The sequence below is a fragment of the Trachymyrmex septentrionalis genome, unplaced genomic scaffold (genome assembly GCF_001594115.1).
Source record: "Trachymyrmex septentrionalis isolate Tsep2-gDNA-1 unplaced genomic scaffold, Tsep1.0 scaffold7, whole genome shotgun sequence".
Taxonomy (NCBI): Eukaryota; Metazoa; Arthropoda; class Insecta; order Hymenoptera; family Formicidae; genus Trachymyrmex; species Trachymyrmex septentrionalis.
Genome location: NW_017305884.1, coordinates 2,996,343 through 3,009,155, shown reverse-complemented (window position 1 = coordinate 3,009,155; position 12,813 = coordinate 2,996,343). Strand labels below are relative to the sequence as shown.

Below are 12,813 nucleotides of genomic sequence, written 5' to 3'. Positions count from 1 at the left end.
ATCACTCACCGATACGATGCGCAGCAGCGGAGTTGTAAACTGCATCGCGAACTACGTTGATCTGCAAAATAAAAATATATCCAAATTATAGCTTAAAGCAATTAATATTTCAAGAAATAATTGTTGCGCACATAAAATACGTATAATTATGAACGATTACTTCAAGTTTAAAGTCATAAATTTACCTCAACATTGCTCCGCCGTCGTCGGATGCCCCCCGGGCCTCCTCCTCCTCCTCTCAGATTTCTTCGTGTCATTCACACTATATATTCACAAAAACATGGTTAATTGTAATCGCACGTGCACTAATACTTGTACACGACAGTCCCGCAAATTATTTTTCGTCACATTGTTACAAAAGAATAATATGAAAAGCGCGTGCAAACACAACTCGCTCGACAATAAGCTCGTTAATAAGCGTGGAATTTTTAACGGAGGAATATTTTAATAGATTATTATTGATGTATTCAATAATTAGACGTATTAAATAATGAAATAAATAAGTTAGAAACGCCGGAGTTACGCTACGTTATTGGAAAATATTAAAATGCAGGTTAACTACGATTAATTAAATGCGTCGCGATATCTATTTCATTCGATTTGATTTATTCCTTAATTCGATATGCGACGTTCGTAATAATTAAGGATGAAAAAATCTGATGTTAACTTCACATTGCGTGATATGATACAATTAAAGTTGATAACTATTCATAAGGAATGCGATCGCGTTTGCTCCTAGTATCTGTCTCGTTGGCGTCTCGAGAAATAATACGCGTCGAACGCCGTTACTTGCCGGCGCGACTCTCACCGGACGTAAACAAAGTCGCGTGCTCGCATATACAATAACATAACGTTATTGAAAAAGAACCGGCCAAACTACGTAGCAATTGATTATTATTATGAAATACGTGTACGCTGAATATATTCTATCTCTCGCAAATTAATTATTAATAAACGTATATCACTTCACATTGAATCGCTCGGTTTCCACGTTTTCGATCCAAAAATAATTGATAGACAAAAAACTTGAACTGCGATGTGAAATATCCGAGATCGAGCAGATTCGAAAATATAATTCGCTTACATATAATATATTATAAGATAATTTACGGTTTGTACCTGAATTCCTACTGTAAGGAAGCATAGATTGCGTGAAATATCTGTTTCAATAAATAGTCACTCCTTACGAGTCGTTAATTGTGAAAATCAGTTTGCGCGAATTAATAATCGTTAAATATTGATGAGAGGGGAGGGGCGTTTTCTTCTAATATTTGTCGTTCTCGCGTCTCGAGAAAATAATGTAACAACACGGAACACGCACCGTACGCAAACTAGCGTCGAGTCAAAAATACCGTTATCACTGAAATATTTAACATAATATGTTATATGTAAATGCGCGAATATTCTGTTGCTCATATTTTTAATTAATTTCGATAGAGTTTTCAATAGAATTTCTAATTAATTACAATAAATCATTATATATACTATTATACGTTATTAAATTTTACATTTTAAAGAACAAAATTTTTCGATCGGAAAAGATATTTATAAAAATTAATTTAGTTTTCTTTTTACCAAAAAACTGTTACGATCTGAGCTATTAAAATTCTGCGATTTTGATAAATTATATAATAAGATATAATGAAAAAAAAATAAATAAATAAAAACGAAACAAAAAATGTTGAAAAAATAAAATAAAATTACCGCAAGGTAGTGATTTATTTTTTCTTGAATTATTAAAATCAACAACATCGTTTTCATATAAACTTAAAAAAATTTAATAATAAAATAACAATAATAAAATTAAATTTTCTCTTTTTCGCAAAATAAAGATAAATTATATTTTTTTTATTCAGATTTAACATTAAATTTAATAATTGTTTTCGAAGAAATAAATTCTTCAAATTTTTATTTAAAAAAAAATTTACATAACGTACAACTATTAAAACGTGTTTAATTTTGTGTTATCAATTGACTGCATATAAGAAGCTAAAAGAACAAATAAACTGAGCAAATAATGAAAGTAAGTTCGTGCGAATGTAAGCTTAATCACGTAAACTTTGCGCGATATTATTGGTGAAACTTAATCATTTATAACTTGTATTTTCATATTAAGATTTTTCAATTCTTTTGCGATCTTCGCTGTTGAAGTATTATACAGTTACCATGAGGCATCTTACACATTTAAACGTCGCAAATCAGGGATGATATCATACTGATTGCGCACAGGCATAAAAAAATTGTCCGTCTCGATTTGTTCTAATAGAGTCGCTCTACTAACAAGATCTCGGTCCTCGATCAAAGATGGTCCCGTCTCTATGAACACAAAATGGCCACATCGCGGCCAACGTCACGCACCGCTACGCGTGTGCTCACACCCACTTCCTTTTTACGCCACTCCCTGACCCGGGCCCGCGTCAGGCCTCGAAGAACGGATAATCTACGACCGGGATCGCCGGGAAAAATCGAGAAACCAATCGGCGATAGGATACGAAAAAATCCGAGAGAATAAACGTAATCATGTCGGCCGTACGGTCGAGCAATAATATGATCAGTGCCCAATGAACAAAGGAACCGATAAAATTTATAATTACCACCTTTTAATCGAAAGACCAAATATTTCGCGGCTAAATTGAGTACCGATATAATTATTTACAGCGCAACGGTAAAAATACCAGACGTAGACGTCACTTTGCCGGCCGTTATATTCCCTCGTATTATTCAACAATTATCAATCATCTCCGATATTGATTAACGCCGCTGGAAATTTATTTAGCCAACGAAAACAGAATTATTTGCAAATTTACGAATAATTTCGATGCATACTGAATGTTTTCAACCCTCGATGAAAATGAGCAGAAATTGAAGAACTCTCTCTTCCATATTCATCTTCGATATAATCGAAATATATCGAAACAGAAACAGAAGAATGCATGTAGAATCGATTGCGGGCAGAATCTCCCGTATTCCTGCTGAGGCAAAAAGTCCTAGTGCAATGCAGAAAACCGTCGGCTCTGGCAGATATACGTACAGTATCTCATACCGGGACCAGGAAGCATGGAATTGGGAATGGTAGCGAGAGAACGGCGTAGAAGAGAAGAGCGAAGAGGCGGTATAGCCTCGCGAGAGAGATGAATCTGGTCACGGTGGATCATAAAGTCCCTCGGGGATTCGCCCACGCCGCGTCCACTCTCTCAGTCGAGTCGGAGAGAATAAGCTGGAGGAATGAGGAGAAAGAGTAAGAGAGAAAAAAGAGTGAAAAAGAAGAAGAGAGAGAGAGAGAGAGAGAGAGAGAGAGAGAGAGAGAAAGGAGAGCGGGAAAGATAGGAAAAGAGAAAGAGAAGGGGAGCGACCGTGGCGAACGGGATGGAGAAGAAGGGAAAGAGCGTCGGAGAAGTCGAGGCACTCGCGGCGCAAAAAGCGAGGATGCAGGCAAAAAAGGAAGAGCGCGACGAAGAAACCGGTTTTTTCCAGTTGGGCCAGGTCGGGGCGTCGAACCTAGGGACCGCAGCCTCCCTCCGAGAATAACTTACACGCCGCAGCGGCGGCGGCGGCGGCGGCGGCGGCGGCAGTGGTGGCGGTGGTGGCGGTGGCGGTGGCGGTGGCATGGCCAACGACGCCGTCCTCGTTGCCGTCTTCTCAACGCACTCGCGGCTGCCCCAGGTTCGGGATAAAAAAGGAGATAGAAGGCGCATAAGTATGCCGGCGGTCGGCCACCCACTCTCAAGTTTATCGCGGGACAAGAGTGGAGCCGAGCCAAGCCGAGAAGAAACACGCGCGAGAATACGCGCGTGTACGCGAAACGGAGCTGGGAGGAAAACCGGAAGGAGGAAACCGAAATGGATACGACAAGACGATTATCGTCTGATTGGTATCCCTCCCCCTCCTCCCCTAGTCACTCATGCCGTCACGCTTGTTTATGAGCGGAGGAAGAGCCGGCAGAAAATCAGGATTGTGCACCGGCATCTGACACGTCGTTAAAAATGTCGAGGAAAGGAGGAAGTAGCGAAGAGGAGCTTTAGATGAGCGTGTATACGTACTTATAAAGAAGATATATTCTCTCCCTCTCGAAACGAAGAGGAGAAGACTATAAAGAGACGAGCGCGCAGAAATAAATCCACGTTTTAAGATGCGAAAAGCGGAAAATCGCGACAATAATAGAGGAGAGATGGAAGGTGTGTGAGAAAAAGGCGGCCATGTCGAAAAAATTCCGAGGTCATTGCCGTTCAGAACTTGTTTTTAGCCTTTGCCCGCTCCCGTGTTCGTTGCCTCAACGCGTTCGCGATTGTCCCAGGTCCGGAATAAAAAGAAAGACGATCGTCAGAGAAAGAGGTAGGGCGAGGTGGTGGTATGGGAGGGGAGAGGCGAAAAAAGTATGAGGAAAAGAAAAAGACGAAGTCGCGAATCGGAGAAGCAAGAACAGGAAGGAAGAGAGGAACGAGTGAGAGACCCCGAAACTCTTTGGGGTCATTGCCGTCCGGTCTCGTTTTAGCCCGTTCCTGCCCGTTCACAACCTTCTCTTTCTTTCGCGCCTTTTTCTTTTTCCTCCTCTCGTACTGCCGTTTTAAGCACTCTTTCGAACAAGGTACGGCCGCCGCCATGTTTTTCCTCGAGCGCGTGTACACCTACCGCCTTGTATGCGTGCGAGCAACCTTCGCGTGTTCAGATAGAAAAAGAGGGGAAAAAAGAAAAGAGACTAAAGAATAAAAAGAGGGGGGACGCAACGGAGGAGGCAAAGAAAGACATCAGGATAATGCGCGATCGGTGCGAATCGGTTCCTTACCGCGTGACCAGCCAAAGAATGAAGGGGGAAAAAAGAGTCATTCTATCTGGCACTGAGAGGACGTCGAATTTCATTTATAGTTTCATTTTTAATCCTGATTTTAATATGGCCGTTGGTAGCACAACGAATTCGATGAGATAAACCGCGGGTTAGAGCTTGTTTAACGTGCAAAGTAGAGAAAAGAAAAGAAAAAAGAACAAAAAAAAGAACAAAAGGAATGCAAATGCGAGCCGAAGATGTGCTAGGAACGGCCATGGTAGTTAAAACTGATGTATGGTACAAGCTAGTCATTCCATGCTTCGCATTCCCGTTCATGAGTGAGGTCGCACGGGGTCGATCGGAGGGTCCAAGGTCGATGAAAGTGCTCGCTTTGTTTTCGCAACGCAACGTCTGGCATCGGCCTTTAGGTTCCGTACATTCATATGCGAGACGAGGCCGATGCCTGGCAGCATTAGTCGATGAAATCCCTAATCGCGGTTAAGGATTAATCCGCTCCGATCGTTCTCTGGACCCCACGCTTCCACATATTTGTCTGTCTAGGCTTCGCTTCAAGTTCCACGATCATTGTACATACTCCCTAAGTTCCTCTCCATCTACTCGAACCGAGTGCTCTGATCTGGCGTTAAAGACAATGTTTTTCATCGGTCAAGACACACTCTTCTTATACATCTCTACTTTTACATTCATACATATCACAAATTGTTCGAGATTACAAAATTAGAATCGGTATTTGAGAAAAACGTATATGGGCACAGTATATTCCTCGCAATAGCGATACGTTGGAGATTACGATTGTAATTCCAATAATATCGAGATTTACACCTTAGTATCCTATCCCATAATGTTCCAAGAGCTAGCTATGATCTTTACAGTCTCTTCGCCGACGATTCACTTGCCGCAATCTAGCCATTCGCCAAAAAACACATACAAACAGATATAATTCTACTTTCTAATAATTTAATAATTTAAAAGATATAATTCCTTTTTAAAGCAATATTAAAAATTAAATCATTTAATTAATTTTGCAATCTACACAAAAATATCTCGGGAGCAAAATAAAATGTAAAATATTGTTTTTCGTTTGACAAGCAATGAATAAATTGCGGCAGTAAATGGATCATTATTAAACGGAGATATCAGTACACCTCGAAAGAGAGAAAATTTCGAGAGAAACTTTTTTTTTTGTCTGTTTCGTTATCTCGATTCTTTTCAATCTATACTTGACCGACTGGAAACCCAGCCAGGGCGCGATACCACAAAGTTCCTACCAGACACACTCGACATGAATTCCCTGTGCAAAGGAGTAGTTTGTGGTGGCGGCGGTTTATTGGTGCCTTAACTCTCACTGGTCAATCGTTCTGTTCTGTGCCCTGCCTGTCCTGCGCTTCTGGTTCGCAACTCTGTGGTGGTATTCTCTGGGTCGGCTCTCTACCGGTGCGCCGCGTGTGCCTGCTTCCGGTACTTCCGGGCCCTCAAAAAAGGAGTTGCAACAGCGTGTTGTGTTCCAGCAACACGCCGCCCTGATCGGCGGTCCGAACGCAACCAGCTGTCCAGTATGCCACAAACTCTTCCTCGGCGGTGAGGCGTTGATGGAGCATATGAAGCACACCCACAAGGACCCGAACGCCTCCGGAGTTGCCAGTAAGTATTGAAAAATCGCGTATCAACCGCCCTCTCGGCCGGTCCGTCTATGTCTCTCTCCTTTCCCCGTGCGTTGCTTATTGCCATTTTTTTCTCTCCATTCGCGCACCTACTAATATCTTCGTTAACCATAACCAATCCTCATTTTTTGGATTAATTGGAATCCGATCGCGGAGTCTCTCTCGTAAGCGGAGTGCACCGTTGCATGAAGTGAGCTTGAGAACAAAACCTTGACCGTGTCATTCCTCGCTGACCAATCGAACAAACTTAACGCCAAATCTTGCTCGCGCATTAACTTTCCAAGCGAAAGACTTAACTCTGTTCATTCTAACCGCATCTTAACTCTTAGCCAAAATCCTTAACTAGGATCGCGAAGGGCCCCTTAAGGGTTCCAAGATAGAGAAAGAGAGAGACCGACATAGACACGAGAGCGGCGACGTTAATCGTGAGTAAGACTAAGAGGAAGGTGGAGCAACCGCTCGTCGAGACACGAAGGGTGGTTCGTTCTTTAGTCTTTAAGTACGTTTCGCATCCATCCCAAAAACTTGCTTTGGCGCGGGCGATATACGCACACATTGTCCTTGTTCACTTCTTCGTACTGTTTTCGCCTGGGCGGGAAAGGCGTGTAGCATTTGGCACACTCGCCGACTAATACTTGGGTACTACTCGCTAATACAGATACACGATGCTTCGAGGGTGTCTCGTTCGACCTCTATGCGTGCCTTGACACATGCGTGCGCGATACGTGTGCAGACTGGCGGACGTACAGAGAGAACAAAAGTCAACCTACTCTGCTTCTTCGTTCAACTTTAAAGCGAGGAATCGGCGTTTTATTCTTGATTGTGAGTGCCGACACGATGGTCTGTCATAGTGAACGACATAGTCGGCATTTGAAATGTGAATGCTAACGAATCGCACTGTACTGCGAATACATATGGAGCACGTAACGTTATCGTTGTTCAAAATCGCAAGGATTTAGACGAGACTAAAAAAAATCGACTAAGATTGACAAAGACGAGTGATAATCTTTTTATCGCGTCTGTTCGAAGATGTAAGAAATAACGGACGTTCTTTTCATATATAAATGATCTTCTCGAAGAGAATTTTATGTATATTTTTTTTTTCTCTGTACGTTTGCGTATGTGCAACGCGCGCGAGTACGTCTGTGTGCATCCTGGCTTTTTGGGCCAGCGACCTTGCTCGTGAAAGGGAGTCAGCAGCGCGGTGGCGACGGCGCCGGCCGACGAGTACTCTGCGTGCCCGAGGTCAGTGCTCTCTCCTGGTCCTTGACTATCCGCGCCCGTAAGGTCTCCCTTCGCCTTCGAGGTCGACCGGAATCTGTGCGTACGTACGCGCGCGCGTGCACGCGAGTGCGTGAGAAATAAGGTGGGGGAGGAAAAAAAGAGAGAAAGAGAGAGAGAGAGAAAGAGAGAGAGAGAGAGAGAGTGAGAGAGATGTGAGAAAACATAACGATGGTGGAGGAGTTGGGTGAGAAGGAGGCGGCTTTCGTTCCTTGGGACGCTTTATCCTGCTTGGCATTGACCTTGAAATTGTGTCGCCCTATTGTTCCCTCCGCTGACTGCACAACCTCCGTTGCCGGGGTTTACCTAGCGAAGCGACGGACCGCCAACCACCCGTGCCCAGTGTGCGGGAAGCACTACGTCAACGAGGGTAGCCTTAGGAAGCATCTAGCCTGCCATCCTGAGACCAGTCAACTTAGCACAAGCCTCAGGATGTGGCCGTGCTCGGTGTGCCAAGCCGTCTTCACTCATGAGAGCGGTAAGTATTTAGCCCACGTAAACGTGAATCGATGGGCCGATCGGGTCCCAACACAGTAGCTCGGAGTTCGAAGTAAACACAGTTGAAAGTAAACACGATTCATTTTCATTCTATGCTGTAAACTTATGATTTTCATTCTGTGGAGTATAACTTACGTTTGTAACAAGTGAGAGTTATCGTCCATATATATATATACATATATATATATATATATATACGCGCGACCATATAATTATCTTTCTATACTGTGACCACGCTCGTTTTCCTCTGGTGTTAAGGTCTCCTGAGCCACATGGAGCATATGAGGATGGACCCGAAACATCAATTCGCGGCGCAGTACGTGCTAAGCCGCGCGGCCGCCGAGAGGCGGGAAAGGGAGATTCTCGCGAGTTCGAGTTTAGGTATAACAGATAGACATATTTCTCTAATTGTCAAGGAATTAAGTGGCGTCAAAATGGCCGTCGCATGGAAAAAAAATACGACACTGCACGACGCCAACTGACCGAACGGCATTCTAATATAACGCCCTTACGCTGTACAGGAGCAGGTTTAGGCGTGTTGGGAGGAAGTCAATCTGGAGGACCGCAAAATTTGCAACAACCACCAATGTGCCCGTCACCGTCGGCCCATTCGGACAGCAGTAGCGGCAACGGAAGACTGTCGTCGGCCGGTAGTGAACCTGGTACGCTACGATACTTGTTCTACGTCTACTACTCGAACGTCTATCAAGTATCTAGATATAATAGATATAATATTGTCGCATTTGCCCGAGCACAGTTTGTAATCTCCCCCCCCCCCCCGTTATTCACCTTTTTTTCTCTGATTTCGTTAATGACATAACTGTTGTGAAGTATCATTAGTGAATTTATTGTAGTACACGTAAGCTAGAATATATATATATATATGAACATATATGCTTGAGTCGAAATAAAATATTTACGAATTTCTGGTCTGAGTAATAATTCTCTCATGTGAACGGCGCTCACTACGGTCTGCTCTCTTATGGGCGGTTTCCACTTCGGGATGTCGCCTTTTTAACGCTTTAGCGTGTGCCAATTTATATATATCGACGCGGAATGATATATGCTACCTTAGTTAGAATAGTAAAATGTGAAAACCCCCGCCCGTTCATCGACCTGTACATACTGACGAGAGCAGATTTTTGCGCAGGCACCGGTCTACTGAATAACAACAACAATAATAACAACAATAACATGGCGTCGCCGGGACCGAGTGGCAACAAGCTCAGCGAGATACTCCGAACGGGAAGTCAACCGGGTTCGGCACAGCAATATCACGACGAGATGCAGTCGCAGCAACAACGCATGGCTGTCATGGCCGCCGTGTCAGCGGGTAAGAGAGAACAAATAAATGTCATTTATATATATTATATATACAATATAAAATCATGTTTAACGAGTTATGCTGATTTGAGCGAATTGAGTATACATCAAGTATGCATATATATATATAAGGCGCATGAATCTCCGAGAGAAGTGCGTTATCACTTATCGGTACAAAATTGCACGAGAAGGGAAAGCCGATAGCTTCGTTCCAATTATTACCGATAAAACTAGATTTATAATATTGTTTCTCCGCTGACAACATTGCATTCGCGTTGCCCGCTTTTCTCATGTCTCTTCGATGAGAACTCGAGCGAGCAATTATAAGCACGTTCGACGTGACTGTATTTGTTGCCGAAGGAAATAACATTTCTACGTTGCAGAAAACGCTTTGCACGATTATTATGTGCGATACTATGTGTGATATTACCGCAAGTTAATTTAGTAAAATTTATCGCGCACGTAGTTTCTTTCACGGAGAACTACGAGTCGTAACTAACTCGTCGAGAAACTTGCTGAAGAAACGACGATAGGAAAAACAAATATCGGAATTCCTTACCATCCATTCCTCTCCTCTCTTTCTCTTTCTTCCCACGATTAAAGTTGACACGAGACAGCAACCCTCCTTGACACATGTTCCACAGATCGTGATTCAATCGCGATGCTCTAAGATTCTGAAACACATCGTACGAAACAGTATTTTAAACTTAACATTACAAAAAGAGATGTTTGTTAAATATATATACCTTGCAATCTATTGCTATTTAAAAGGGATTAGAAAAGCGTAGTATATTATTTATAGGCTTTAAATTACTTTCGATGGTAAGCGAGATGTGAAAGCGATATTTCTGTTAGGATTGCAAAATTCCGTATCGCCTAATCTCTCGCCAGTCGACATGGCATCGCTGGCAGCGGCTATGAGAATGGGCAATAACGGTGATATGAGCGGAGGTACTCAAGGATCGACGGGACCCCAACAACAGGGAGTGCAAGCGAGTGGACCGGAGCAAGCTCTGAGAATGCATCAGGCGGAAGCTTTGCTCCGTTCCCAAGCCGAAGCTGCCCTACGACTTGCGGTAAAAAAGATAGCCAATTCTTCTATTATCAGAGTGAAAAAAAAAAGCACAAAGACTTTACAATCTCCATTTTGTATATTGGAAACGTAACGTAGACATGAGGATTGAGAGAATAACTCATAAATTATATTCTTTCGCAAAGAAGTAGAGATAAAAAGAAATAATAAAAATCTGACTTGAATGAAAGTAAATCAACAAAGTGCCTATAAAAGTCAACACAGGATGTTCAAGTACACATTGATTTCATTTTTATTCAATTAAGATTCATAAACGTTTCGAACTAAAAAAAAAAGCAAAAGTGAAGAAAAAGCTCAAACGTCTCTCACAGTTCTTTTCCACCTTTCAACTTTTTCCTACATCTTTGCGCAGGTATCTCAAGCGGCGGCAGCCGCGGCGAGTTCCGCGGTGGGCGGCGACGTAAGGCATCATTTGGGACAGCATAACGGAGGCAGCACCTCCGGTATGCCGGGACACCATACGAATCAACAAATGTCCCAACAGGATACTCTAACGCCGGATCTCGGTGAGTGATACAAAAATGTCCGGCGACACGTTGTTGCACAACTGTAGTCCGAGTCCGAGTCTCTAACCTCGGGACTTTTCTTCTTTTTTTTTTTAATTTCAATTTGCGACGAAAACTTGTAACAAATCGTCGACACTTGACGATCTTTCAGGAGAAGCGCTACGGCTACAGGAGCAGCGATTAGAGCAGGCCCTCAGGCTTCATGGCGGCGATCCGCGCGCCCTGAGTTTCACTCTGGCTCAACACGTCGTCAACCAGCAAAGCAATCAGCAACCATGAAAATTCAGTTACTACTGAGACGAGTGGACCCCTTGGGCGCCGGATCAGACGACCCTGCAGCAGAACGAGCGCATGAATCAGCAACTCTCGCAATCGTCGACGGAGCGCTCGACACCGTTGCACGATCAGCAGCAGCAGCAGCAGCAGCAGCAGCAGGGCCCGTCTACCATCGGTCATCACCAACAGCAGCAGCAGCAACAGCAGCAGCCTGAAGACCGTGGCGTCAAGAGAAAAGCCGACGAGATGATCGGTAACTCCGAGAACGCGTAAGAGCGATTACGCTCGTTACGATCGACGTGACGAAACGTCATTGTCATCGTTGACGTGATGATTCGCTCCTGCGCCCAAGTGCGGTCGCCAGAATTTCACTCGCTGTCTCAGCAGTAAGAAAACGGAAACAAACGAAAGGACTTTGTGAGAAGGAACGTGTACTTCGGTGTCTTCCTACTCGGGATAGAACCGATATATATCGGGCCGGACCTCAGCCGGAAATTAATCGAGGATATATCATCGTCCTCGGTTGACGAACTCTCCGGATGGGGTGCCGTGCCAGAGACGACGGGAGGGAGAGCGAGAATACGTACGTGTATAGCAAAACCGTTGCACGGCACGAGGCGGTCAAAATCGCAGTGGCGACGGTCGTCTCTCGCGATTCCCCGCGCGCTTCCCGCGCGCGGTTCCGCGTCGTTCCTACACCGGTCCTGGATCAAGGATCTGTCGAACGGAATTCGCGACGGTGTTTCTCCACGTCGTCATCGTATTCCGTTAGGATTCTCAGGACACGTCGCCACTGCCGTCGCCGCCGCCTCGACTTCCGAAACGTGCCATAATAACTAACGAGAAGTTGCTTGAAAAACAACAGTGAGTCATCTCGGTTATCCCATTTCCCGGGGTAATCCGCGGTGCGCTCTGAGGTACTATAATCTTTTAGTACAAGAGCCGATTCAAGTTCGGTAGCGAGACGGTTACCGAGGGTCCAACGGGCGATCCTCGACCGTCTCGTGCTGTCCAGGCTCAACAAACCTAAACTATATATAAATATTATACATAGATACGTCTAACTCCACCGAACCGCGCTTAAAAGGTTCCACCCCCCCTCTTAAATCCCCTAATCGTAAAAGGTCCCGTAATGCTTAAAAAAGCGAATCGCACACCAATAACACCCACGTACACAGGCTCGTAATAACGTGTGCATCGCGTGGTCGCGACGAACGTTTCACCACCGGCGAGTGGTGCCGTATTGTCGCGTTGTACGGTTGTTAATTATATACGTACCGAAATCCCCTTCCCCGTGTGTGTGTGTGTGACAGACGGACGCGACGCGACGCGACGCGACGCGACGCGGCGCGACGCAATCCGTACGGACGTTTTTCTCACTCGCGATCAACG

At 44.3% G+C, this 12,813-nt stretch overlaps 1 protein-coding gene and 1 long non-coding RNA gene across 5 annotated transcripts in view; one reads left to right on the top strand and one right to left on the bottom strand.

Moving 5' to 3' along the window:
• LOC108753491 (Krueppel homolog 1) overlaps positions 1-11,426 on the top strand; it is a 78,809-nt gene extending 67,383 nt beyond the window's left edge. For 3 of the 4 annotated variants that reach the window (XM_018495082.1, XM_018495083.1, XM_018495085.1), the window contains 8 exons: positions 6,265-6,424; positions 7,991-8,203; positions 8,482-8,604; positions 8,745-8,885; positions 9,362-9,556; positions 10,402-10,622; positions 10,992-11,145; positions 11,297-11,426. In XM_018495082.1, the coding sequence (XP_018350584.1) occupies positions 6,265-6,424; positions 7,991-8,203; positions 8,482-8,604; positions 8,745-8,885; positions 9,362-9,556; positions 10,402-10,622; positions 10,992-11,145; positions 11,297-11,424 (1,335 nt within the window). In that variant the 3' untranslated portion in view covers positions 11,425-11,426. The remainder of the gene's footprint in view (positions 1-6,264; positions 6,425-7,990; positions 8,204-8,481; positions 8,605-8,744; positions 8,886-9,361; positions 9,557-10,401; positions 10,623-10,991; positions 11,146-11,296) is intronic. The other variant, XM_018495084.1, reaches the window with a different exon arrangement.
• LOC108753497 overlaps positions 8-12,813 on the bottom strand; it is a 36,060-nt gene continuing 23,254 nt past the window's right edge. Inside the window, exons 2-4 of the long non-coding RNA XR_001939627.1 lie at positions 10,106-10,220; positions 186-262; positions 8-61 (exon numbers count right to left, since the gene is read on the bottom strand). This is a non-coding gene — a long non-coding RNA (uncharacterized LOC108753497). The remainder of the gene's footprint in view (positions 62-185; positions 263-10,105; positions 10,221-12,813) is intronic.